At 44.0% G+C, this 26,244-nt stretch overlaps 2 protein-coding genes and 1 long non-coding RNA gene across 5 annotated transcripts; 1 reads left to right on the forward strand and 2 right to left on the reverse strand.

Moving 5' to 3' along the window:
- Window positions 1-34: 34 nt before the first annotated feature.
- bin3 (bridging integrator 3) lies at window positions 35-17,969 on the reverse strand. Of its 2 annotated transcripts, XM_085910173.1 has the most exons (10): window positions 17,818-17,969; window positions 15,176-15,224; window positions 15,055-15,095; window positions 12,603-12,664; window positions 11,381-11,517; window positions 8,465-8,505; window positions 4,096-4,237; window positions 2,962-3,096; window positions 1,697-1,876; window positions 35-1,606 (listed from the first exon to the last, which is right to left on the reverse strand). In XM_085910173.1, the coding sequence occupies exons 1-9, from the start codon at window positions 17,823-17,825 to the stop codon at window positions 1,730-1,732; spliced, it is 762 nt and encodes a 253-aa protein (XP_085766299.1). In that variant the 5' UTR covers window positions 17,826-17,969; the 3' UTR covers window positions 35-1,606; window positions 1,697-1,729. The 2 variants fall into 2 exon arrangements, with proteins under 2 accessions (XP_085766299.1, XP_085766298.1); XM_085910172.1 differs by having other exon boundaries at window positions 35-1,876.
- LOC147058549 (uncharacterized) lies at window positions 17,017-22,663 on the forward strand. The gene is made up of 3 exons (XR_015065880.1): window positions 17,017-17,223; window positions 17,878-19,126; window positions 20,280-22,663. It is a non-coding gene; the product is annotated as an uncharacterized LOC147058549 (long non-coding RNA).
- Window positions 21,301-25,331, reverse strand: egr3 (early growth response 3). 2 transcript variants are annotated; one of them, XM_085910170.1, is made up of 2 exons: window positions 24,769-25,331; window positions 21,301-23,010 (listed from the first exon to the last, which is right to left on the reverse strand). In XM_085910170.1, the coding sequence occupies exons 1-2, from the start codon at window positions 24,920-24,922 to the stop codon at window positions 21,950-21,952; spliced, it is 1,215 nt and encodes a 404-aa protein (XP_085766296.1). In that variant the 5' UTR covers window positions 24,923-25,331; the 3' UTR covers window positions 21,301-21,949. The 2 variants fall into 2 exon arrangements, with proteins under 2 accessions (XP_085766296.1, XP_085766295.1); XM_085910169.1 differs by having other exon boundaries at window positions 21,301-23,028; window positions 24,769-25,327.
- Between the last annotated feature and the right edge of the window lie 913 nt (window positions 25,332-26,244).

The following is a 26,244-nucleotide window of genomic DNA, read 5'->3' on the forward strand; positions in this document are numbered from 1 at the left end:
GCAGTAAAGGGATAGGAAGAGGAAGAGAGCAAAGTGACGTCTCATTGATCATTTATTTTCTTAATGTATGCAAAAAATGCTATTGGACAATCACGGAACATATGTTTACAAACAAATAAAACCCTTGAGGATAAAAGTATTGTCAAAATAAATAAAAAAAAAACGACATTGTTTAAAAGGAGTATGAAGGTCACATTGAGAAAAAAAGGAAGAATACAAGAAAAAAGTCAGTGTTACTTGAGTAAAGTATTTTTTGACAATGCTAAGTAAAATTAAGATTTACACCAAAAAAAAGTATTGTGAAGTACTGACATAATTAGTACCTGAACTGATCTTTGACTGACATTCAAATCACGTTTTTAAATTACGATTTTATAACAAAATATTATAGGTAAACTTTTTTTTTGATGAAGGGGAAGAAAAAGCAGTACTGATTCAACTAATATTGTAATAACACATTTAGTTTTCTGATAAGGTGTAATATTTCAACTTGTAATTCTGACATGTTAGTATTTTGCTTTCTTTTTAGTGTGGCCCCAACACTGTTAAAAAAAAAGGGAAAAAAAATAAAAGCCTTCATTTAGTATAAAGTCCCCTTCATTAATCAGTAGTTAGCTTAAGTTAAAATACATCAAAGACAAGGCAACTGCCTGTATGACACTACAAGTTAAAGTAAGCGCACCCAGTGTCCGTCTGTGACCTCTGAACCCTTTGTCGGTGGAGGCCTTTGGAACGAGTCCTTTTTTCCCCGCTAGAGGGAGCACTTGGCTTGATTTTAGCACTGTGGCTGAAACTTACTCTACTGCACTACTCTGTCCACTTCCTCATGTAACAAATTGCATTTTGCTGCTTCATGCGCCACAAAGATGATGTCAACACGTGGGGAAATAAGATCATGTCGGATGTTTGAACAAAAAAAAAAAAGTTTCAAAGCTTTAAGTGTCTAGAATAACAGATTGTGCCTGCGAGCCATAACAAAAATAATCTAACATCATATAGTGCCAAATTGCAAATATCTTGCATGTAAAAACACATTTCTGGAATATTATTGAACAAAATGATCTATACAGCGCTACAATTGATGTCAAGTGATCCGGAGTGTCAAATAAAAGCATCATTACATCATAAAGTGATGACTGAGGTGCTGCTGTTTTGGGTAGCAAGAGTTGAAGTGACTACACAACAGTCGATGTGAGAACAATAACAATCTATGACTTCATTAGCAGAAATTACAAAACAATTACTGACTACACCCGTATTCATCTGAATGACTGTTTCCTGTTGCTAACCAAAACAGCAGCCCCTAACCAGATCCAAAAGGTCATACAATGTCTCTCATCACATATCATTATAGATTTGACTGACGACATAGATCGCAAAATTTTGAAATTTTCAAAATGACTTTCATAGAGTTGAGGAAAATAAAACAAATAAGCTTGATTCGGATATTTGATTATGAATCGGAAATGTACCTTTGCTTTTCAACATATTTATCCGAATAACTTTACTTTTGTCCGTTGTTGCTGTTTTAGTTGGCCACAGACTTCAGATGAGTTTAACGGCCTCAAATGACGTGAGGGCGTATACGAGCGGGTCGGGTCGGCCGCTGTTTGAAGAAATTGGCAGTAGCGTTTGGCTGATGGCTTTGTGAACGTTGCATCTGATAAAACAAGTCGTAGGGAAAGGAAGCACTAACCGGCGAAGGCCACGGCGCCGCCTCGGAAACGTCTCAGTCGTCGGCCACGATGGAGAGAGCGCGCAGCTCGTTGAGCTTGGCCTCGCTCTCCCTCTGCCGCTGCTCGTCAGTCAGGCCCGCCCGGTCGATCTGATCAGTCAGCTCGCTGAAGACCTTGTACATTTCCGTGAAATACACCACCTGCCCGGAGAGAAACAATCACTGACAAAGCACTCTTCACATGTATTTCACGTGAATTTCGGGAATGCCCGCCTCTGCTTTCCCAAAGTCTGATTTACCAACATTTTTTTAGGGAGAAGAAAAACTGTGGTGCTATGCAGTTTAAATTGAGAGAAAATTGGACTATCTAAAAATATAACATGTCCACGTAACACATTTATGTAAGTTCTTATTTGATCCAAATACTCAATTCTTTTCTATTTGAAATATTTTATAGCAACAGCCCTAATATACGGTGAACAATTTAACTGCGCCTCATCTTTTACTTTCGGACTGTAAATTCACAGCATGTGCTCATAATCCACCTTTCGGGAAACAATGACAATCTCGAGGGAAGAGGACAGTAAATCATCTCGATTTTTTTTTTTTTTTTTTTTTTTTTTGGTTTTCCAACGAAACCCGCATGCTGCAGGCGGGAGAATGCAAAATATGTCGGTTGCGTGTACAGGTGGACCCGCACGTCCCAACAAGTGTCGTGGCAGGCAGCAAACAAAGGCGGCTATTGTGCCTGCGCTGATGCCGCTGCTGGGAGCGGCAGAGCAACGCAGGAGAAGGGAGTGGAGGACCGAACCGAGGGAGGTCCGCTGCCCACCCACGTGTGCCTTCCTGCTGTGTGTGTGTGTGTGTATGTGTGTGTGTATAAGCGCTCATTCAGCAGACTCAAACGCTCAATTACATTTCCTCCAGAGTGACCTCCTCGCACGTCTTCCATCCTTTCATTACGCAACTTTTAGGGGGAACGCAGCAAATTGAAAGATTCGATTGTCCTCGTCCTGCGAGTTCAAAGCCTAGTTTGAGCTAATCTCGTTTGCTAATTAGGAGCGTGCCGCCGAGGAAATGACACGGTGGCTCCGCAGTGGGGAGGGCATCTGCTAAAAGAGAAACGGCAGGTTTGGGGCCGCGCCGGAGCCAGACAGATGAGGCCTTTATGAGGCCAGCGCCACTGGGGGAGGGGGACGGGACGGGGGGGGGGGACGCACCACCAGGCGTCCACGCTGGCTTACTTAACAGAAGGCCCGACCGACCGTGATTGAGGAAGAACAAACCTGCGCCCGGATGAGAGCCTCGAAGCTGGGCTGGAAATAGTCGATGCGGCTGTGGTAGAACTTGGGCATTTCGTCCAGCAGCTGCTTGTTCTTGGCCTCAAAATCCTCCTTGACGGGTCGCAGCTCCTCTCTGGCCTGTGGGAACGGCCAGATGATGACGTCATTGGCAATACGCCGCACGTGGCTGTTGTGTGAAGACTTTTTCATCAAACAATTCTTCCAATGAGAATGTTTTTTTTTTTTGCCACTCCCAATTGAGTGTCAAACAACGGCGTTATGGAAAATAGAGTTCATTTTCACCAGTCGCCACACTGGCGTCGGCTTTTTTTTTTTTTTTTTTTTGGTCGGGAAAGATATTTGCCTAATTCCCACGGAGAAGAGCTGCAAAAAAGGCTGTAATCACGACCACAGTGAGGAGGAGTGGGTAATGTGGGCAGACTTGGCTGTGAGTGGACTCCAGCACCACAGAGCCGTGTGTGTGTGTGTGTGTGTGTGTGTGTGTGTGTGTGTGTGTGTGTGTGTGTGTGTGTGTGTGTTTTAGTGGGTCGACCGTAGACACCTAACGCACGATGAATATGCGAGAGGGTGAGACTTGCTACAAAGAGACGGTCCATTTAAAACGGAGCATATTGTTTTTTGATTTCGCGTTAGGACGGTGCGGTTCGTTCGTCCTCGGCCAGTTGATTTGAAAACGAAATGGCATCCTTTTTTTTTTTTTTTTGTCGGGATGGTCTCTTGAAGTGCATGGGGATTCAAAGGGCAGGCGTGCAGGGGGGGGGGGGGGCGCCTCTTCAAGTCTTTGTTCCCCTGACGGTGCTTTTCTCAACATGTGTGGGTGGATCTCCATGTGAGGATGTGTTAGCGGCGATAGCTTAGGCAACGCTATCTGTGAATGTGCGCGCTTCGGTAATGGCCTCGTGTGTGTGTGTGTGTGTCTCCAATTCTCAATTACGTGCCTGTAGATGTGCAGCAGTGGCTTTTTGAAAAACTTGAGAGCTCGCTAGCTCGCGTGGGTGAAAGAGCGCGCACGCACTGTACACGCAGGCGCTCAACTATTTTTGTTCATATCCAGTCAGCGTTTGTCTCGTCCGCCGGCAGGGGGCGCCATCGAGCGGGACGGCCAGTTCAGCTTACCTGGTGCAGTTTGACCATGACGGGCCCGGTTTTCTCTTTCTCTTCGTATTTCTCCACTTTGGACTGCAGGCGCTTGTAGTCCTGTAGCGTCTGCTCGCGACGTTTCACAGACATGTTGAGGCTCGGGAAGACGGCGCCGTACCTGGGAAAATGCATTTCCAATCAATTGCAAAAAAAAAAAAAAAAAGCTCCATAAAAAAAGCATAGATGAGGATTTTCTATTACAAACAATGTTAATAAAAGTCATTATGAATAAATAACATTCCTTGTCGAGGTACTTGACAAACCCCGGAGGATAGCTCTGCATTAGGCTTCCTCGATTATCTCATTATTGTAGTTCAAAAAGGCATGACACTCTTCATTTGGAGACAATTATCATCCTTTCTAATGAAAGTAATTTCTTACTACAAGAGTCTTGGTCTCGGGCACTAAAAATAGGAGAAGACTCAACTGTAACTTGGCAACAGAGACGACGGGAGCTTCATCGCGGGACTTGTTGCGCCGCTTTTGGTGCTGTGTTTGAATGGGAGACGCTCACGTTGGACAGAAATATTCATGAGGAAGATGGATTGATTGTGTTTGTAACATAAGATGGGAACATGAATGATGAAAATGGTGATGTTTATTTCTGGAGAATAATGAAGTCACTCCAGAGTATATTGCACAGGTAAAAAAAAAAAAAAAAAAAAAAAAGAGTCAAAGAAAAAAAAAAATGGTTGCACTGGACTATAAGTCGCATTTTGGAGGAAATTTACTTTACAAAATCCGAGACCAAGAACAGTAGAGGTTGGTCAGGGCCTCAGAATCGTATTTAAATGACAGATTAGAGAATATTGTCACACTCAATCCATTTCAGAATGTGGCAGTAATTCATTAAAAATATTTGCCAAAGAGGAATAACAAGTAGTCATGGCAACAAATCCGACAAACGATGGGAGCGTCTCCTCAGCTAGCTCGATAGTTTAGCATGCGCGATCCAGCACAGGCAAGCGTTTACGATTTACAGCACCCAAAGGCACAATAAGCAAGTACGTTTTGACCTTTGGCTACAATGTGACACGGGATTCTAGTAAACCAGAACTAAAAAGAAAAACGTTGCAGCAGCTTAAGCCCAAGTTTTATATCCAAGCAAAACTCTTTTGCTGCCCTCAACACAATTTTGGGTCCGAGTCTGAGCTTTGAAGCCACAGCGGTGGATAAGTTGGACAAACCAAACTATGGAAAAGGTGCTTTTTATTGTCTCAAAAATATGCTAATAACACTTTCGTATTAAATCATACGTAAAAAATGAGACAGAGAAACGAATCATTATTCTCGAGATACTCGATTAGAGTAGGAGTATAAAAATGACAGTAAATAGGGCACAACGTGATTCACGGTGAGGTGAGTGAGTCATTGATCAAAACGTACAAATAATATTTTTTTTTTCGATTTACTTTTTGGAATGACTCATTTAAAGCATTTTAGCAGCAGAACTCTCACTCAGAGATCACAACGTGCTGCCCGTGGCGTTATTAGCCGTGTGGGCTTCACGGTGGACGTTTCAAGACTATCTCGTTTACACATCTTACGGGCGGGCGAGCGAAAAAAAAGTGACGCGCGCCGGCCGGCGCTGGGTTTTCAGACAAGCGGGGATTGTTTCCGACAGGAAGCGGAGCAAGGAGTGGCCTTTTGGAGTGACATCACGACCAGGCCGGGCCCGGCCTGGCCCGGCGGCCCACGCTCCGCCACTATTTATAAACAACCACTTTGACCCAGTTCATGGCAGGGCTTGATGTTGATCCTCAAGTCTTGCAGCACCAGGGCGTTATGTAAGCGCCCTCCAGGCACGACGGCTCGCCTCCAACGGGCGATTTATGACACAGCGAGGAAAACTGATCCCAGCGTATTCTCACGTGCGCACTACACCTGTCAGCAAAGGGCAATTTTGTCATGACACACCGCGGTGCCTCTTGTTGCCGTTCATTCGTCAGCGTGTTCAAAAGAGTTTCGAGTGCTCTCTCCCTTGGATGCTGACGTCTCGCTGCTACTTTCAACGGCTCTGTGTGACTCAGCGATATAGAACGGGGGTGTCGAAACTTTTCCTTACGAGGACCGCTTTTGGATGCATTTTGAAAAGGTGAGCTGACACCGACCGACCGGTCAGTTGTCCGCGTCGGCTCGGATGACAGGTCAGGGTGTGGCTAACAGACGGGATGGAAATAGCATCTGGCTGAGAACGCGTGTTTACGAAAGAGTGCCAGTCCACAAGCGGGCCAAGCCAAAGTCTGGGCCGAGCACCCTCGCATTCGGAAGCTGGCCGTCGCATAACTCACGAAAAAGACACAGCCGACCACAAGGAGGACGGAATTGTTTACGCGCTAACCTCTAAAAGTGAAGAAGAGTGTGAGAGAGAGGGGGGGACGTTGCGTTAAATACGCTATTGAGCATGCAAAACGGCTTCCACCTGCTTCGGGAGCAGTTGGCCTCTTGAGCGTGCACGAGTGTGACGAACGTGAGTGGGAGTTTGATCTGCTGCAACTTGCCTTATGCTTTGTTGATCAAAACTCACACATGCTGCTAGTTTGGAAAGAAAGCAACAGCAAACACCCTTAGGTCTTTAAAAAAAAAAAAACTCTCAACATTTGGAAACCAACAACAACAAGAAAATTCTTCTAAATTTAAACCCAAACTTGAGGTTGAACAGTCATCGCCCGCGAGACGTCAGCTCAGTGAAACGTCAACGGCGAAAGATGCGGATATTTTATAAAGTGTCACTCGTTCTTGTCAAAAGGCAGCCGAGGCACAAATCTTGACTTAGCACAGCGTGTACAAAGGTTAAGGTTAGGAGGCCCAGATTATACAAATGCCTCGGTGCCCACGCACTCCCATCCCATCCCATCCCCTCCCCTCAAACAAACACCGTGATGTCATTCAGGGACCTCGCCGAGTGGATTAAGTGCACATCTGGGCGACAAGATAGAAAAGACAGAGGCCCAGACGGCAGAGGAAAGAAAGCGCGTGCGAGCCTTTACGACGTATTTTCAAGTATTAAGACGAGCGGACGGCGACGTTTTTAAACAGTTAGCACACATTTGTCGTCGGAGGCTTTCCATTAACTTTTGCCATAAACGCAAAAATCACTAATAGTATTTTTGTGCGAAACAAACAATGGGGAAATATTCATTAGTGAGGGACTAATGGAATCTTAATGGAAGCTCAAAAAGGATTTTTTTTTTTGTAGTAGTAGTAGCAGCTTTTAGGCAAGATGGAGTCTTGGATAAACGAATGAGTCGCATTGTTTCTTATGTTTGTAAAACGGCGGGCCAGGTTGATAAATGGAGGGAGGACATTAAAAGTTCGGGACTGCCGAAATGGCCAACTTCACAGCTTTGGATGCTTAAGTAGGCTTGAGAGGGAGCACCGTCTTGTGACACTTCTCTTTTCTCAAGCCCATTCACTGCTCTGGGCCCAGGAAGCTGGGCCCTTTGCCATATTCTGAGCCGGCCCACACGTCCGCCTGCCGCCCACCAGGAAGAGGAAATTAGAACCATTCCATCCTGTCATTTCTCCGCCGTCACCGGAGCAAAGCGGGAGAAAAGAAACTAACAATGACACACGTGTCTTCAAAAAAAAAAAAAAAAAAAGATTTGTGTGTACACTGTTGAGTTTATTTGTTAAATGTTTCAACTAAACGCTTCTGTCTGTGTGTGTGTGTGTGTGTGTGTGTGTGTGTGTGGAGGGGGGGGAATAAAAGTGTACGCGAGGCCTCTTCGGCAGCATACGCTGAAAGTCCTGGGAGGAGCCACGGGAGGAAGCAAAACCTTAACAAGCCCTCCGGAAGATGAGTGGGAGCATCCAACCACTCCCTTAAGTACCTCTGCTTTGCATGCCTGTGTGTGCGTGTGCGAGTACATGTGCGTGTTTATGAAAAAGCGGCTGAAGGAATGGAATAGCACTCGCTGCTGTCTGCTCAGATGGGGGCGACCTTTATGAATAAGAACCGTATAAACTGTCTTCCAGACACACGTCCACCGCAGCCCTTGTTCTCTTTTACAATACACGCTGCAGCTCTTTCGGTCTTATCGCTCTGTAAAGTAGCGCTTAAAAAAAAATAAGGTATCATTTGCATTGGTGAAAGATGCTGCTAAATGATAGATTTTTCCAAATGAGTATTAAAAATGAGTGCAAATTTAACTCGCATGAAGACTTCAAAAAAAAATAAAAAAAATGCTCCGATACTAGAGCACTGATACTATTTTACCAGTCTGATATAGCTTTGGGCTGATGAAGCCTTTTCAGACTTGTGGAGATTTTTTTTAAATTGGTAAACATAAATTAACGGGCTGTCTGGCAAGCACCAAGTTGAAAAAAATAAAACATGACTTACTTTTTTAGAGGGTCGATAACAGTCTTCTGGATCTGGTTGACCTACGGTTTAATAAGAAAACAAAAACTCATCAGCATCAAGAGGAGGTGAAGTTACAAATTGTCTAAGTGAGTTACACTCAAACTAAAATTCTCACTCATTAGCAAAAATGTCGCTGTACAAATGACAAAATACATTTCAAACAGAGCACTCAGGAAAAGGGGGAATAAGTGTGTGTGTGTGTGGGGGGGGGGGGGGGGGGGGGGAGTAGAAGGGAGCTTTTAGAGAAAAAAAAAAAAAAACTTTGCTGATCATTTTATTGCATGCAAACCCTGAGGTGAAAGCCGTGAATATTCATTGAGCTTGATATACAAAAGGATGAAACTGTCAGGGGACGGACATGAAAGCAAAGCCCCTCTGATTTCAAATCCTGTGGAAGGTGGGCCGCCACACAAGATGAAAGTTCTTTGCAAACAAAAACATTTGAAACAATAACAGTTTATCTGTTTTGTTTTTTTTTGGGAGGGGGGTACATTTTCTTTTTGGTTGACAGAATTACCAGGCAGGAAAAAAGGGAGGGTTGCGTATGTGTGTGTGTGTGTGTGTGTGCCAGGGTGTGCATACGTGTTAAATAGATATAAACGAACATTTCATTTCAAGGCCTCCAGCCTCAGAAGAAGTTATCAAACAACTCCTCAAGTTTTTTTTCAAATGATAGTTGAAGCTCGCATCTGCAAAACATGGCGAGAAAGGTAAACGCATAGAAGACGGAAGGACGACTGAAAGCACAGACAAGTGAGGCGTGAGCGACGTCCGATGATGATGATGATGATGAAGAACGTGCCCGCTATCGGAAGAAGCTCGGCCGATACGGCAATCTAACAAATGGAAGCGAGGTCGCAGCTGCGCGATGTGAAAATGCCCCGACCAGATACGAGAAGGCGTTGTAACGCCGAGGCCCATTTCCAAGTGTAAACTGCTTGATTGTGGTTGGAGGGGGTAAAAAAAAAAAAAAAAAAAGCAAAAACAAACAAGTGTATGGGAATTCACATGCTCTTTTGTTTTACATATTCAACCCCCACCCCCCTCCCCTCCCTCCTTGCCGCTTCTCAAAGGTGTTAGCATGCGGCGAGGAGGGAGAAGAAGAGCAGCGGCGGATTTGCTTAAGCATGCCGGTGCCCTCTACCCTCTTGCCCCTTCCCGCAGAGAGGAGGGGCGGAGCTATTCCTCGGAGGGCCTGGCGGAGCCCGAGGCCGGCGCTCAAGCTGCAGTCTCCGTCAGTGAGTCACGGAGCAGAGGCCAGCCCGGCACACAGGCCTCCCAAAAATACACGCAGATCGCAGAGGAAATCAATATCCCTCCAAACGCGGCGTGCTCGAGCGCGCCCGCCGCCATCTACGCTGGGGCTCAGCTTCGGCAGCGGTGCGCCGGCGGGGCTGCGCGCCCTCCTCAGCCCCAGAAATAAACACGCAGACCTGGGCCACTGCTGCCTTCATTATCGCTCGGCGTTTCATACGCTGGCTGCTCTCGCTCACTCGCGGGCCCCGCGGCGCAACATCTCGTCTCAGCGCCGAACCCAGCCAAGGGTGGCTTGCTTTTGTGTCTGTTTTTTTTTTTTCTCTCTCTCTTTCTCTCGCCAGGGTTTGGCTGTGGGTGCTGTCGGAGTCGGCAGTCAGCTGGCGCGGATGTGTGGAACACCTAGCAAACGCGCGGCGGGAAAAAGTGCTCGCCGTGCCTTTCTTGCCTTGAGCTCATGTTGAGCCACTTTACACAAAGTCAACACGCAATGAAGGTTAGGAAGTTTATTTAGTGAGACGGGGAGGCGTGGTGGATTTTCAAGTGTGACGGGGCTGTCAGTTCCTCTCTAGCTGAAGGTTGTCCATCATCACCGGGAGGGGGGGAAGGGAAGGGGGCTGTACTGAGTCAAGAGCTAACAAAGCGTTGCACTCTGTTGGGTATCAACAACCTTTTCCAGTTGCTCATTGTGCCCACTGACATGAACACTGCTGCTACGGAGATAACGAGACAACTTGATTGTGTGTAGATATTGACGAAAATGGAGGGAGTGGAAGGAAAAATCGGATCGGACTGACCTGTACAGCTTAATTTATTTATTTGACATTATTTTCCATGTAAAAGTATCACTATTCTAAAATGTATCCCAGTTTTGTTATTTTTACGTGTCTGGAACAAATTCATTGTTTTTACATTATTTCCTATGGGAGATATTGCTTCAGTTTTTGTAATTTGAGAATTAAGAATCAACTGGACAACCGTTTTGTTCATTTGCGTATGAAATGGTGGAACAGTCCTGTACATCCAAAAAGATTTTGTGGGTCAAGCCCATAGTATTTGATGGAGTTTTCAGTCCTCACGAGTTTGACTCACGTGATCCCACGGCAAAAGTGATCACCTAGAAAATCCTTTTATTCTATTTCGAGACATCGTAACGAACGATTCAAAAGGTAATTGGACAACAACAAAAGCAAAATGCAACAGGATCTTCCCAATGACGCACAAAGTTCCAGATGAAATAGAAAAGGTCTGATGTCAATCTCCAGCTTTGCACATTTTGTCAGTCTTGTGCCTTGAGGATACACGCATTATGCAAGTATGATTCACAGCGCAAGTACCCGTGGCTATGATTCTTCTCAAAAGCTCACCGACAGACAAAATGTTGTTGCCAAAAAGAGCACGCCGGGGTATTTATTTTGGAATAAAGCGAGCTAAAATGACCTTTATTATCAGCTACTTCCTCTTAGATTGCGCCACTTTTCTCACTACACGTTGTCTCTATTGTTGTGTCTGTCACAGCACGACTGGAAACAACCACGTCTGATTGCAAAGTGCACTTCTTTTTTTTTTTTTTCTTCTCCAAAATACTGTAGAGTCAATGCCTAGCCTACAAAAGAGGGAGTGATCGAGCGCGCTTCTAACCTTCTCCTGGTTGAAGGAGTCCATGGTCTTCATGGCCGTGTCCAAAGCCGTCATGGACTCGAGAAAGGCCTGGTCCTGCTCACACAGCGGGTTACTCAGAAGGTCAGCCGAGATCTTCACTGCCGCTTTCGACATGGCTGAGGAAGACAAAACGAGAGGATATTGTCACATTTTTGAGAGACGCGGCGCATTACTGTGTCGCTGTCCGAACTAATGAGCTGCGTTGCGAGATGACAGGAGAGGCCGTGGTGAAAATGGCCTTCATCGAAATGTGAAAGAGTCACCGGTCTGTTTTCACACTTGTCTCCAGAGGCCCATTTTCAAGCTATTAATTACCTCGGTGTGGTGTTCTTGCTTTTTCTCACCAGCTGACAAGTAACACGCTGCTGGCTACTATCGTGATGGAGTCTCAAATGACGCAGATAGAAATGGGGGTCAAAAGAGCCCGGTGACAATTGAGATGATTACTTGTTTGAATTAGCCGTCTGAGAGTCTTCACACTTGAAGTGCATAAACATTTCCAGTAATTTGACTTGAAAGTGATTTATTTACATTTGCATGATTTCCGATTGGGAAAACGGTTTTGGACAACCAATGTACGAATGAGGGATGGCTGAGGTAGCTATCACAACCTGTGATACTTAAGGCCTCCACACCAGTAGGTGGCACTACACTATGGCTGTTTAACGCCTTGGCGAATCAATGCGAGTCAAAGAAATAAAAAAAAATCTCTGTTTATAATTACTTGAAGTTGTGTTCACTCAAATGCAATGTTAAGAAAATAAATAGATATTGGTACTGGTATGGGTCTAAAAAAGACAACAACAACAAAAAGTGGTATCCAAAATCTCCAGTATTGATCTCCGCGTTTACCAATGAATGAAAGAAGAAACCCCCATGAAAATCATAAAACCTCTGTATAGCAAACATGTTAAGGAAATAAAACCAAAACAGAACAAGGCGTGAGAAAAAAAAAAACCTTTTAAGAGTACAAGCGCCTATGCACACATTTATTGTAACAGCCTAAAAAAGCCTCCGAAAGATTAAGGCGGCGCTCTGCATTCTTTCATCTCATTCGCCGAGTGGTTCTAAGATCTGGCACACTTGGCAAAGGAACACAAACAAGACAAAGATCTTTGCAGCCTTGAAAAACCTGCCAATCAACAAGTAGCGATCGATGGCATCCAAAAGCGGGAGCCCGCACCGTGGCGGCGGAACAAACCTAAATCAGCCTCCGTGCTCTTCTTCATGTCCTTGTGAAGCTTCTTTGTCTGATCTTCCAGCCTGCGACGAGAGGAAGAATGATTATCGGCAACATTCCGCTGCGATGGCTTTAAGAGACACCAAATAATAATCCAGAGTTCAACTGTTTGATCGAAAACATTATAAGTCTGAATCGAGTTGGACAAAGTGTGCTAGGAGAAGAAATTACACGTTTGACTGCGTACAAAGTTATTATGGCATCTTTTGGATAATTAACCAAACAGGTTAACATCAACTATATTTGCTGTAAAAAGCATTATTAACGCCTTTCATCATTCCTCTGTACACATTCCACTGATGGCTGTTCAAAATGGCAATTACCCGACTAAGGAGGCTGAAAACACACGGCGCTCATTATATCAATCGAGGCAAACGAGGGCTTTACAATCTCCCCCGAGACCACCGTCAGTCACGTCTGCTTTGATGAACAGGTAAATGGGCTTCCATTTCCGCAGCACCATTTGAGGGCGCCACAAAAGCCGGACAAGGAAATCAAACGTGTTGACAAAAACGGATGGAATATTGTAGATGAAGGGCAAAATCATATTTGACTTTTTCTTTGCAGCCTAATAAGCGAGCGCCGTGCTGCGTTCGAATCATCGATTCTGTTACATAATGAGTTACCCACACGATTCGGTATTGGCTTCACTCAAAACACAATGGACGTGTTTGCTTGCTGTGTGGGTTGAAATTTAAACTCTGAAATATTAGAAGGTCAGAGGAGGGCGGCTACATTTATATTAATTTTACCTTCCTGACTCGAAAATTGATTTTTGGATCGGTTGACAATCAGCAAAAAAAAAAATCGTCGTACTTTTCGGAAATTTCCCGAGTACCGTGACTTTACTTGGATATTTTAAAGAGTGATTGTTTTAGCCCAATATTAAGTACCGGAATTAATTTTTGACAGTTTCCATTCTTCAAGTGCTTTTTTTTGTCGCTCTCTCGACAGTTCCCATCATTTTTCTGCAGCACATTGTATAATGCACGTGCAACACTACTAATAATTATTAATAATCTCATCATGCAGCAGACTGGACTTTTTTTTTTTTTTTTTTTGACAGCGTGGGCAAGATGTGTCCCGCAGGCCATCTGTTTGACACATGTGGACTACGGGGCGAGTGAAGATTCATTAATTAATACCTATCATAGCACGCTTTGGAGCGTCTTGACGTTTTCAAGGATTTCACAGAGAATCGCCAGCGACCAGATGGAGGTTTGTTCCAAAAATGTCAAGCGCGGCGAATGATGCAACGCGGCGCTGTATTGTTCACAGCACAGCTCTGTCAGAACAATCTCCACACTAACTTCTTATATCACTCTCACCAATTAGATGCAAGTGGGTCTCGCGGGCCGCAATCGCAAGCTTCATTTTCTCATCGTCACAAATGTGTCTTTTTTTTTCTTTTTTTTTTGTGTGGTATTCTTGCAAAATGCTACAGCAGACATTATTAGCAATACTTGTGGCAGGATTTAATCAGGATCCGGTCATTGCCGAATGTCTCACTCTGCAAAGATTGGACACAGCACATAATAAAAATTCAAAACATAGCACCTAGCATTGCAGTGATCCACTGAGGAGCTCATCTTCCTCCATGTACACAAGCCCTACACGTGTTCTCCCAAGCCTTGATGAATTCATATTTGGCGTACTTGACAATCTCTCTTGTGCCGTTGCTGCAGCACAGCCGAGGAGAGTCATCAGGTGAGGCTTGAAGCGTTTTTCCAAAAGGTGCTAATAGGGTGGCCTCATGGAACAGCTGCTGCTTCTTGACCCACTGCCCCACTGTTTTACCGCCACCAAACCGTACCTTTCCCATAAATAAAGAATAAATAAATAAAAATCACATTTTGGAGAAAAAAAAACTATTTATATATTCATTTTTATTTTATTTTTTATTTTTTTTAAACTATGAAGACAATCCTGCTATACAACAGGTCTTGGGGAGAAGGATTATCTTTAATTGCCCAGACACTAAACGAGAATCACTGCTTTTCATGGCAGATCTTTCTATTTTGGGTGGACTGATAAGAATCTTCAGGGTGGAGCAGCAAAATGCCAGTACAAGCCTGGCGTGCTGACTCACGCGTGATTGACAACACCACACCTAACCGATTAAGGGTCCTCCTACTTTTTCACTTTTCCATCCAGATTCTGGTTCTAGTTTCTGGTTAAGACCTCTGTCTTGGTAAATCTCTGATTTGATATCTTTGAAGGCTTTCATACTGTACAGTATTTTGTGAAACATTTTTAAATTCAATTGCACACTGGTCCATAATTTAAATGTGGATCCTTCATTGAATTTCTTTTGCCAAAAAGCGATTGTTTGAAACATATGGCAACAAAAAAAAAATCTTTATTTTCAATTGGAAGAACTCAGAAATGAATCTTAACTTGAATGGTGACTTACTTTTGGAGCTTGTCATATTCCCTCTCAAAGTCTCTTTCAACCTGAAAAATGAACAAAATACATATACGTACAGAAATGTCAAAATATCAGTTTGATGACTTGATGCCAAGTGGCTACTTACAGTTTTGGAGACAATCTGCTTTTTGGGCTGGCCAATCTTGAAGGGAATCCTGAAATGACATCAACAATGTCAATTTGGAGAGTTTGCAATAATACTTGGAAACATAAAATGTGCCTTAGTTTCATAAAAGTTGTCAAATTAAACCCTCAATAGTTGGGTGAATAACATGTTAACCAAAACTTTTCAACACAGTTCGGAAAAAAGTCAGAGAGCTCCGCTCGAGTTTTGGTGACAAAACACCTTAGTTAAAAACACACATTCTTTTATCCCCATTTCAAAACGCGAGCTTTAATAAGTATCTCCGCAGCATCAAGAGTGCTTTGTGAAGCCGACCGACGGCGCCTTAGCAAAAAGCGCTAGCTGGCGTCTTGTCATTGATACGGCGCTAATGGGCTGAAATGTAAGCTATATGATGGACAGTTGTGTCTGACAGGCAGGGCGAGGCAGCAGCTGTGTCAAAAGAAAGGTGTGTAGTCTAATGAGATGGAAAAGAGAGGGTGTGATGGAGGGCCTGCGTTGTGCAACCAGGAAGAAACGCAAAAAAAACAACAAAAATCCTGTCAGGTACACTGATTGATGGCATCTGAAAAAACACACACACGCAACGCGGCCAAGACAATTAACAGAGTATGTAAATGCACTAATAATGAACTTATTGTTTGTTTTTCTGGAGAAAAAAACAGAATGCCAACTTCCCGTAAGGTGAGCTAAAAAGGAATGTGTCCACTCAGGTATTTATTCCAGCACTATTACGGTAACAGTTATTACTTTTATGAGCGTATTGTGTTGATGATAATTAGCCCATTTGGGTGTTGTTTTGATTTAGTGACTATTGCAATGGGGACTTTTGTATTCACTCGTTAAATACTGTAAACAATAAAAGGTGTTACTCCTTTTACAATTTGTTTAAAAAACAATAAAATAAAATAAAATAAAAAGACTTGGACTTAGACTAGATGTCCAACCATACACTCGTGCCTCATGTTACAGCAGCGTGAAAGGTTCTGCTATTGTCATCGCAACATCATGAGAACTCATTCGGATTAACTTTGGTCCTTTAACTGAGCTGTCAATGTGTTCAAAGTGCGCACTCAACATTTACTGCAACAGGCTCGACGACGTCACGGCCGCCCGAAAGCGCGTAAGCCTGAACAAAGACGTGACAGTCTTCTGGCGATTACGGAAGAGCCAATGGCGACCTCGCTCGCTCTTGCGACCAGCACAGAGCACCGGTTGAAGATGTTGGGAAGCCGAATTGTTCCGCCTCTGACCCCAAAGTCAAAGCTGTCACGTCAGAGGAGCAAGTGTGCGGGCTGCGCAGGAATGCGGCCCTCAGCAGAGTCCATAAAGACCTCTTTTCACGGCCGCTGCACCCCACTCTTGACCTTGTGTTTGGCCGTGCGTGCTGGCCCGAGAGTCGCTTGCCAGCCATTGACGCCGACTGAACCGAATGACGCCATGTCACTTGATTGCTCGATAGCCGTCGTCCTTCCGTTTTGCACCGACAATGTGCCAAGTGTCATAAAAAAGGGAATGCGTGTGCAGACATGCCAGGATAAAGAGGATTATTAACGTTGTTCCCGTTACGTCCTTAAGCTACGTTGGTGAATAGGGATCAACTTTGCTTGGCTCGGATCCATGTTAATTAACATATGCCCACGTTAGGATATATACTGTACAATCAGATGTGTGTGTCCACCCACTCACAATTGTACCTGTATCTGGGTTTAAACTTAAGTCCAGTGAGTAAAGTGAGACAAAATGTCACTTTGCGTCTAGTGTGGAACGTAGTGTTAAATTAACTTGTAAACCAAAAATGAAAATATCATATAAATGTAGATTTGTGTTTGAACTCTTCAAATGGAAAATTTGACTTTGTCTTAAACTGTTCTTGACTAATGCCAATATTCGTTCAGTCAATTAACACAATTTGCGAATATTTTATTTTGTACCGGATGCCAGTGCATCTACTTCCTTTCCCATCTGGTCCAACTTTGTTTGCCTCACTCAAAACTATTGTTTTAGTCAATAACGTCCCTCAACTCCAGGTCGGTTGTATTTTATACGAGTGAAAACTATATTAAATTGACCACGTTGATGTGAATGCAATTGTTTTTGGCACAAATGCGCAGGCAATGTCTCTGACGAACGTGCTAACCTAACATGGCAACAGTGTAAACAGAAGACAAGCGACAAGTGTCCTTTACTAAAGTCTGACAACTCAACTAAATTGCATGTTAAATCGAACCATATTAAGGTCAGAATAATGCAAAGTGCAGAATAAAGAATAAAATTATAATCCATAAATTTATACGTGTACAATTCCTGCGTCGTTGAAAAAGCCGAGTTAGCTTAGCACCCTTAGCGTGAATATAGTCAACAAAGTATTTCAAAAGGAATTATATTGCATTAACTCAGACGAACCACACGACAACCACGTACATAATATGTCTGTTAAAATAAAATAAACATAGAAACACTAAGCAAGGCTTTGCTAGACGCTAACGCTAATTTAGCCATAAATTGTTATGCTACCAGGAAATAGCCAAAGCCCTGCTCGGCTTTGCTCAATATATCGTTTCAATCTATATCAAGACTGCCCGCAATCGAATTGTTCGCATCGAGGAGAAATTGTGACTTACCAGCTCATTTTTGTTGAACTTTGAATCCAGTTTCAATGGGCTACTTTGTTTTCTTTCCAGGAACTCATCCCCTTTAGCCAAACGACGGGGCATCGAACAGGAAGTTGGAGGATGAGCCGCTTGGGTTTCCTCCGAGGGAAGCGTCGCGACTCCAATTTGTAATCTCACCTAAATTAACTTTTATGATTTACATTGCTCAAATTGGTTTTGTTTTTATTTTGTTTTTTATTTTTTTGTTCAAAATAATTGTCAGAAAAGTTCCAGGACTAGTTTTCATTAAAGATACACAAATAGATCCTGCATGTGACGTTTCATTCAGTGCGTGAGAAGAAGCCAGAGTATTGGAAGGTCACCTGGTCACAAGCATCTGACAATTTCACGACTCACCTGAACTGGCTCTGTGACCCTTTTTCCCAAGTACATCAAGGGAGATGCAGAAGATCCAGTCTGGAGCATATGAAGGATTGGAAAGTCCATCAGACTCCAGAGCAGATTGCTCTATTAAAACCTTGGTAGTTAAGATTTGATTTGGATCAAACCACCAAAGACAAATGACTCAAGTTTGAACAAAATTGGTCAATTAAGATTACTCTGAACTCTCGCTTGTGAGACACTAGTCCTGAAACCTTTCTGGCGTAGCTCATATTGGTGTCGTGTGACCCTAATGAGGATAAGCGGTACACAAAATGGATGAATGCATGTGTAGCGAACCGGATTGTTCAGTATGCGGTATCTTTCTTTATTCAAGTACTTACATAGAAATGACAAAACATTTGCATGACAAGTAAACAAGGATAGAGTAAAATTCATTTCAATATTCAGCTCGTCATAAAAGGACCTTATTGTAAGGTAATAGAAACATAAAAATAGTCCAAGGACATCCACGACATTTCAAACAAGACCTCTTGTTTTCCATTTAAAAAAACAAAAAAAAAAACAGAACAGTTATCCCAGTGTGCGTCCCAAATTGTCCATCCTGGAATGGTTCGTATCCCATTATTCCCACCCGTTGTATTTTCATGCATAATAAAAAAAAAAAAAAAAGGAACGCCACCCACGACATCGGGCAGGCAGCGCTTGGGAACATTTCCGTGCACATGCAAACACGAGGAAATACTGCCATGAAAAGGAAACACGACACAACGGAAAAACAGTGCGCGTGTGTTGCCCTAGATCAGTGTTGCTCAAACCTTTTTTTTTTTTTTTTTTATTCCCCCCGACACTACGTACCTCCTTCTCTTAAAGGGGGGCAGTTTGAGAGACACTGTCCCAGATAGCCAAGAGATCCCTGAAGCCACCCCGTCTGTGAGTGAGTAGCCTGAACTATCTCTGCACAAGCCCAGTCGGACAATTAAAACACAAACATTAGCATACGGCTGCCTTCCACTCGCGAGCAGACTGAGGTCACTTTTTTTTTTTTTTTTCTTCTGTGATTTGGAGTTATCATGGCATATTGTTTTTGATCAGCCAACCCCGCAACCCAGTTTGGCACCAAAATGGCTGCTGATGTTGGCCGGTGTCCAACGTGAAGCCGAGAAGGAAGATGAGGCGTATTTCCACCCTCCTTTTTTTTTTTTTTTTTGTAAAAATATAAACAATATCGTTTTCCGAGTGGTGATTGTTTAATATTCAACAAACAAACAAACAAAACAAAACAAAAAAATCTATAGGATTCACACGGGAGGATTATTTTTCTGCTACCACCAAACTGTAGTGAGTGGGTGGGAATGAGGAGAGCGTGAATCCATCTGTTCATTACAACAACAACAACAAAAAATACAGAAATGACAGTCAAGAGGATGTGACCAATGACATATTGAATACGTGAGGTTGTAATTACACGGCTTCATTTAGTCATGGAAAGAAAACCGTGCGGCGCATTCCTCAACACAATGCGTCGGCGAGGAGGCCACGCTCACTATATAATTTAACACATCCATTCTCACTATGCAAGTGTCAATTCAAGAATAGCTTTTTTTCAAGGGGAGAGGCAGTCAAATATATATATATATATATATATATATATATATATATATATATATATATATATATATATATATATATATATATATATATATATATATATATATATATATATATATATAAATCTTTAACAGGGCTGGGGAACCATTCCATTAAAAAAAAAAAAAAGACTGGAACTTATTGTTATTTTTTTTAAATCATCAGTTTATAGATAAAAAGGTTCCCCAGTCCTGCTACGTCATCGCTCAAAACATTAATATTACATTGAACATAAATAGCTTCTCTATCTACTCACATCATCTAAATATTGCTTTGTGCTTACTGCATGGGAAGAATTGCTACATGACCTTTCTTCAAAAGAAATCTCGCCAACTATCTGATGGCACTTTTCAAAATTGTGCCCCCCCCCCCCCCCCCCCTTCTTCACTCTCCATTTGATGTGTTCAAATCTCTGGGTGCTTGTTCATTTATCCATGTAGATGAGTTGAGAAAAGACCCCGTCAGGCCAAAATAATTGGAACGTCAGTGCATGGACGCCGGCCAGGAAGCTCAGCGGCGAAAACGGGTTGTTCCGACAGAGGGTGACGCTTCTTACTACAACGTGTTCTCTGTTCAACTCTCTGTTTCACCCTCGCTCGCCAATACTTGATGGCAATATGTCGGAAAGTCTCGCTCAAATACAATTTAACAAGCGCAACTGATTCTTGCGGTCCAAAAAAAAAAAAAAAAAAATCTACCAGCCAGACTCAATGCTTCTGGAGAAGATATATGATCCATAAAGTGGTTATTGGTCCCAAAATGCACATTTATAGTCATGAAATAACCTGGGTGGACATCAAATTCACACGTTCATTTTCATTTCTGAGCAGACAATGTCGATTTCATTGTTTCATAAGCCGGAAAGAAATAGGGTCAGCTTTTGACGACGACTGTATCTTTTTGGCCCAAATGTGAGTATTGTTTGATGGAAGAAGACATTTTGTGTCTTTTCAACCTCCTTTCAGCACAATGGTCAACAACAACAACAAGAAAGAAACCACTTGAGAAAAATGTTGGTTTACGCAGAGCTTTGAGAGATTATGCAATCATTTAGCCTCTCCAAAATGGAAGCAGGCTTTACCACTTCAGGCATGGAGCAATTTTTTTTCTTAAATTAACCTCAACAAACGTTCAGTCCAAAGCTTCTCTTTTAATTAATGCAGATATGTTGGATTAACATATTGTGCACATTAGCATGCACATATATGTACAAAACTTGTTTTTTTTTTTTTTTACGTCGCGTTTGAGCACATGACACAAACGCCAGTAACTTGCATACAAATTTAAATATGGTACAAAAAAAACAAAACAAGAAACTTCTTTGTTGGCTTAGACTTAGCATTTGAAAATGATTTGGATGTTGAATGCTATGCAAATACTGGGAAGTAGAAGGAACCATTCCTCCGACATGTAACATGCTAGTTTGACACCTGCTCCGTTTCAACCGAACTTGATGGTGTGAAATAAAAAAAAATTCAAAAAGAATTTGAGAGACTTTGAAGTCTGACCTTTCTTTGAACCCTACGCGGATGCAGATCTCACTCAAGTTTGGTAAATATCAGGAACAAAAACAAAAAAAAACAAGGTTGGCTGAGTTACTACAATACATTTGGCACATTCATTGGAGAAAACAACATTCAAATAGAATAAAAAAACACCACACGGTAACAAAAAAAAAAAAAAAAAGACAAGTGCCACTAATAAGGTGTCCATGACAGCACACAAACACAACCAATTGCACTTTTTAACAGCCGAGGAAAAGGAATGCATACATCTCAGACAACTCACCCTTTCACTCTGCTCCTCCCTTATTATTTACTTTGTCCGTTTCGATAGCTGCGATCGATTCTGGCTCGCTCTCGCTTAAGAAATGTACAAAAGTGGAACCGGGGGCAGAGCTGGTGTGGATGCGCCATTGCTTTTTGGGCGGAATGTACTGAGATTCTCTCAGGTTGGCGGCGCAGCCCACCCCCTCGGATTTCCATCTCAAAACAGGAGAGGATGGGAGCGAGAGGAATAGTCACCCGTAGCGTTTCTTATCCCGGGCGCGGCCCCGTTGCCCCGAGTCGGCGTAAGGGTCAGACTCCGGTCCGTGTGCGTGGAGCGATGGTCACGAGGGCCCCATGGTGGGGCCTCCGCAGGAGCCGGGCGGGGAACCGTGGCTCCCGAGAACTCCGTTGCCCTTGTCGGACGCTTTCTTGTCCTTCTGTTTCAGGTGAACCTTAGCGTGTCGCTTTCTCTCGTCGCTGCGGGCGAACTTGCGTCCGCAGAACTCGCAGGAGAAGGGTTTCTCGCCGGTGTGCGTGCGGATGTGCGTGGTCAGGTGGTCGCTACGGCTGAACGAGCGCATGCATATCCGACACTGGAAGGGCTTGTGGCCCGTGTGGATGCGCAGGTGGCGCGTCAGCTCGTCCGAACGCGAGAAGCGACGGTCGCAGTTCTCCGCCGGGCAGGCGTGCGGACGTTCGTGGACCGGCGTTTTACTGGGCCGGTTGGGGTATTTGCGCGGCCGGATGGGTTTGAGCGTCAGAGTCTGCGGGGGAGGGTGATGGGAAGGAGCGTGCTGCTGGCCGCCGATGAAACCCGGGTGGATCTGCTGCTTGTCTTTGAACGCTCGGATGGTTTCCAGAGGGGTGATGGGCGGAGGGTTGACCCTGATGGGGTCCATAGTCTGGAAGGGCTTGTGCTCCATCACGCTGACCTCCCCCTGGTGATGGAAGAGGTTGTAATCGGGGATCATGGAGAAGAGGCTGCCGTCCATGGAGCTTTTGGGCGTAGAGTGATAGTCATTGGCGGGGTACGCCAGGGCCGTGCCGCCGGCGGGACTGTGGTGGAAGGAGACCTGGTCCTGGTAGAGGTCGCCGCAGGTGGAGTAGGCGGGCAGCGGCGGCCCGTAAACCTGCTCCATGTCCGTGTTCTGTCCTCCCATGCCGGCCGCCGAGGACGGCGTCTGGGCGCTTACCGTGCCCGACGAGGGAGAAACGCCGAGGATCCCCGCGCTGACCAGACTGATGATGTTGTTGTCGGAACACCAGCCCGAGCCGCCGATGCTGCCCGAGGGAGGCGTGTCGAAGGCGAACTTGCCCAAGTAGGTGACGGTCTGCCCGCTCCGGTTGGACTGGAAGCTGGACCCGTACTGAATCTCTCCAGCCGTTTTCTCGCCTCCCATGCCTATATCCATGATATTATCTAGGTTAGAGCAAAACAAAGCAACAAGTAATCCACATGGGTTCCGTCAGCATCGCTAAACTGCGCTCGGGGGGGAAAAAGTAACACGAATTCAAGTTTTGGAAGTCCTGTCCTGACTAGAAATCTTCACGTTTCCCACGGAAAGGCGAGTGGCGTCCGAGCAGTAATTTCGAATGAGTGATTTCTGCATCTAAAGCAGAGGCGACTGTCCTTCTGCGATCCCGCAAGCCCTCATAAATCACAACCTAAACACCCCCTTTGATCCAGCCATTGTGTCCCTCAGGAGGGCAGCCAAACTCAACGGTAACATCATCCGACTCCCTCACGGGAGGGGGTGGGGGGCCTTTATCAGACACACATCTGTACATAATCGAGGCGGAGTGAGGGACTTCTAAGTATCTTTAAATTAATGAGCGTCATCAGATATTCGAGTCAACCACAATGAATCTGACACGTGTCAAAGATACCATACCCAATCCTCCCCAAATTATGAAACAATTTCACATGCAAAAATAGGATACATTTTAATGCCACTCTTTGGAATTACAAGAATTTGGCAAAAGGGAAACCTAAAATACTCGAGCATGTCAAGTATATAATACCGATGCATACATTTGTCATTTTATTTCAAGCTTTATGTTACAATGGATGTCTCATTTCACTTGGGAGATTTTTGAACGGGAATATGAAAAAATGTGTTCTATTATATTTGCTTTTATGACAGTGTTTTGACGAGAACACACCTGAAGTCTGCAAGTTATTTTACAACAACTTTTTGAAATTGCATCACGTTTTGTACATTTTTAGGACAAAATAAAAATACGTGCTAATAATTTGCTGTCACCTTTTTTTCCATTCATTACAGCTATACAGAGTGTATAGGCGTATATTTTTTTTCCCCTAAGTGAAACATTCAGCGTGTGTGTGTGTGTGTGTGAGTGAGTGAGTGAGTGAGTGAGTGAGTGAGTGAGTGAGTGAGTGAGTGAGTGAGTGTGTGTGTGCGCGTTTTGAGATGCTGCTTTTATTTTAAGCACAATTTAAGGTGGGCGTAAATATTAAAATCTTGAAGTGCATGCATTGTGTGCAACGCGGAGAGGGAGATGCACGCACAATCATTGCTGATTGATTTCCTGCCAATGTGCGGCAACCGCAACGCTTCGCGGCGACGGAATTAGGAAATAAACGCGATCATCGGGATTAAGGTGGAAACGGGGCCTCGCGGTTTTACTCCACAAAAGGAGGTTTCGCGCGGGCCTGCGTGTCGTCTTGTCTGGCTTGGAAGGATCACGTCAAATCTATTTAGGAAGTCAGCCTTAATAATGGCTTGATTTTTATTTAGAAGTCATTTAAAGGGCCATGTTCCCATCGCTTGTTCAAAACAATAAATAAATCAGCCGTGCGTGTATAAACAGACATTTTCGCTTTAATATTTAGAAATCATAATAATAAAAACAATCGCGTGTCAGATTTTTTTTTTAAATAACCCGCAACTATATTTATTCAATTAAATCAGAAATAAAAATAGCATATAAACTACATTTAATTGGACTTCCACAGGTGTGTGTCGTTACAACTTGTGTCACAATCGAGCACCGAGCGGCGGAATGTGCGCGGAGAGCAGCGTGCTAACAGGTGCCCGACTCTACAACTTGTCGTTCACTTCCTTCTCTCATTTACAAAAAAAAAAAGGCTTTTTGTTTCAAAGAAGAAGAAGAAAAAAAAAACGCCACTTGTTCTTACCCGCGTTCATCTGCGAGTAGTGGTTAATAGATTCCGTGCTGGTGAAAATGTTCATCGAGGTGGGGACGTCCTCTTCTGGGTACAGGCTGTCGGGGATGCTGTTTATTAGACTGCTCATGGTAAGAGGAAGCTTGTCCGCCACTTTCCCGGTCATAGCACTGCGAGTCACTCCGACATGGATGAGGAGGTTGAGAGAGAGAGGGGGCCGTCGTATGTATATCCCCCCTCCGGGAGTCAGGTGCGAAGAGTCGGGCTCCGACTCCGGCGGCAGCGGCGGCAGCGGCGGCGGCTCCTGGTGCGTTCCGAAGTTTTTCTTGTTTAGTTTATCTCCTCCCCGAGACGTCGACACTTCCGTGCGTGTACCCCCGCGATTATTTTGTTATGACTCGGGACCGGCGTGGATGCCTTTTGTGGGTTGCTTGTGGTTCCAGTGGACTGTGCAAAAAAAAACGGAGTGGCGGCGGTGTACTTGCTCTATTGGAGCTGGCTGGGGAGACTTCAGTGTGGCGGCATTAATAAGTGGGCTGGAACTTTGCTGTGACGTAGATGCCCATATAAGGACAGAGAGCTCGGCTTCCCAGGCTCCCCGCGCGAGCGTCGCCCGGCCCCGTGGAAACTGCAAGTGGAAGAAGGAAATGGTAACGGGAGGTAACGTAACGTAACGGGGCGGACGCTACGAGCGGTGAAGACAACATCTCACGGTTATGAAGTTGCCGGTTTAAATCTTGCCTGCACTTTGCGTGATGTCACTCGGTCAATTTTCTAAAGATTACCGACTTGAATTTTTGTTTTTAACCTGACACAAACCTCTCCCCTCACAAAATATCTCCCGTGTCCCTCTTCTACTTGTTTATTTTTTGGAAAAATACGGTAATTAATGTGAAATATCAACTTTTTTTGGGGGCTACTGTCAAGTTGCCGTAATGGAGCCAGGCATTCAATCAGTGTAATAAAGATTTATTCTTCTTCTTCCAAGGACCAGAAACTTTTTGAGACACTTTTAACAATGTAAATGGAGCATATCGCTACAAAAAAACAAAAAAAGAAGAAGCAGCCAACATGCACGGACAGCGTCAGCTGACGCACATGATGGTTTTGTCAACATTGGAGCAAGGCACCCCTGCTTTGGCAGCTGGGGTTAGGTCGACCCACGTGACCACCCCAACGTGGAAACTCCAAATAAGGAGCCGTCCGGTCACGCCCCCTCTCTGCCTAATATGGGCAAGTTCCGGGTGAAGTCGTAGTAGTGGAAAAGTGATCTAAAGCCGCAGACAAGATGACTGTAGACAAAACGTCACGGCGCTGCTTTTGCCAAGCAAAGTTGTGGGAAGGAAACAAGTTAAAAATACAATAACTTCTCTTTTTTTTTTTTTACTGCACTCACTGTACATGGTTTATTAATATCATATGTCAACTAGCAATAGTGTGAGTAATATATTTAATTTGAAACTTGAGATGGAACATTATACGCACACA

Source organism: Syngnathus leptorhynchus, chromosome 4 (genome assembly GCF_054491065.1).
Source record: "Syngnathus leptorhynchus isolate UIUO chromosome 4, UIUO_Slep, whole genome shotgun sequence".
Lineage (NCBI taxonomy): Eukaryota > Metazoa > Chordata > Actinopteri > Syngnathiformes > Syngnathidae > Syngnathus > Syngnathus leptorhynchus.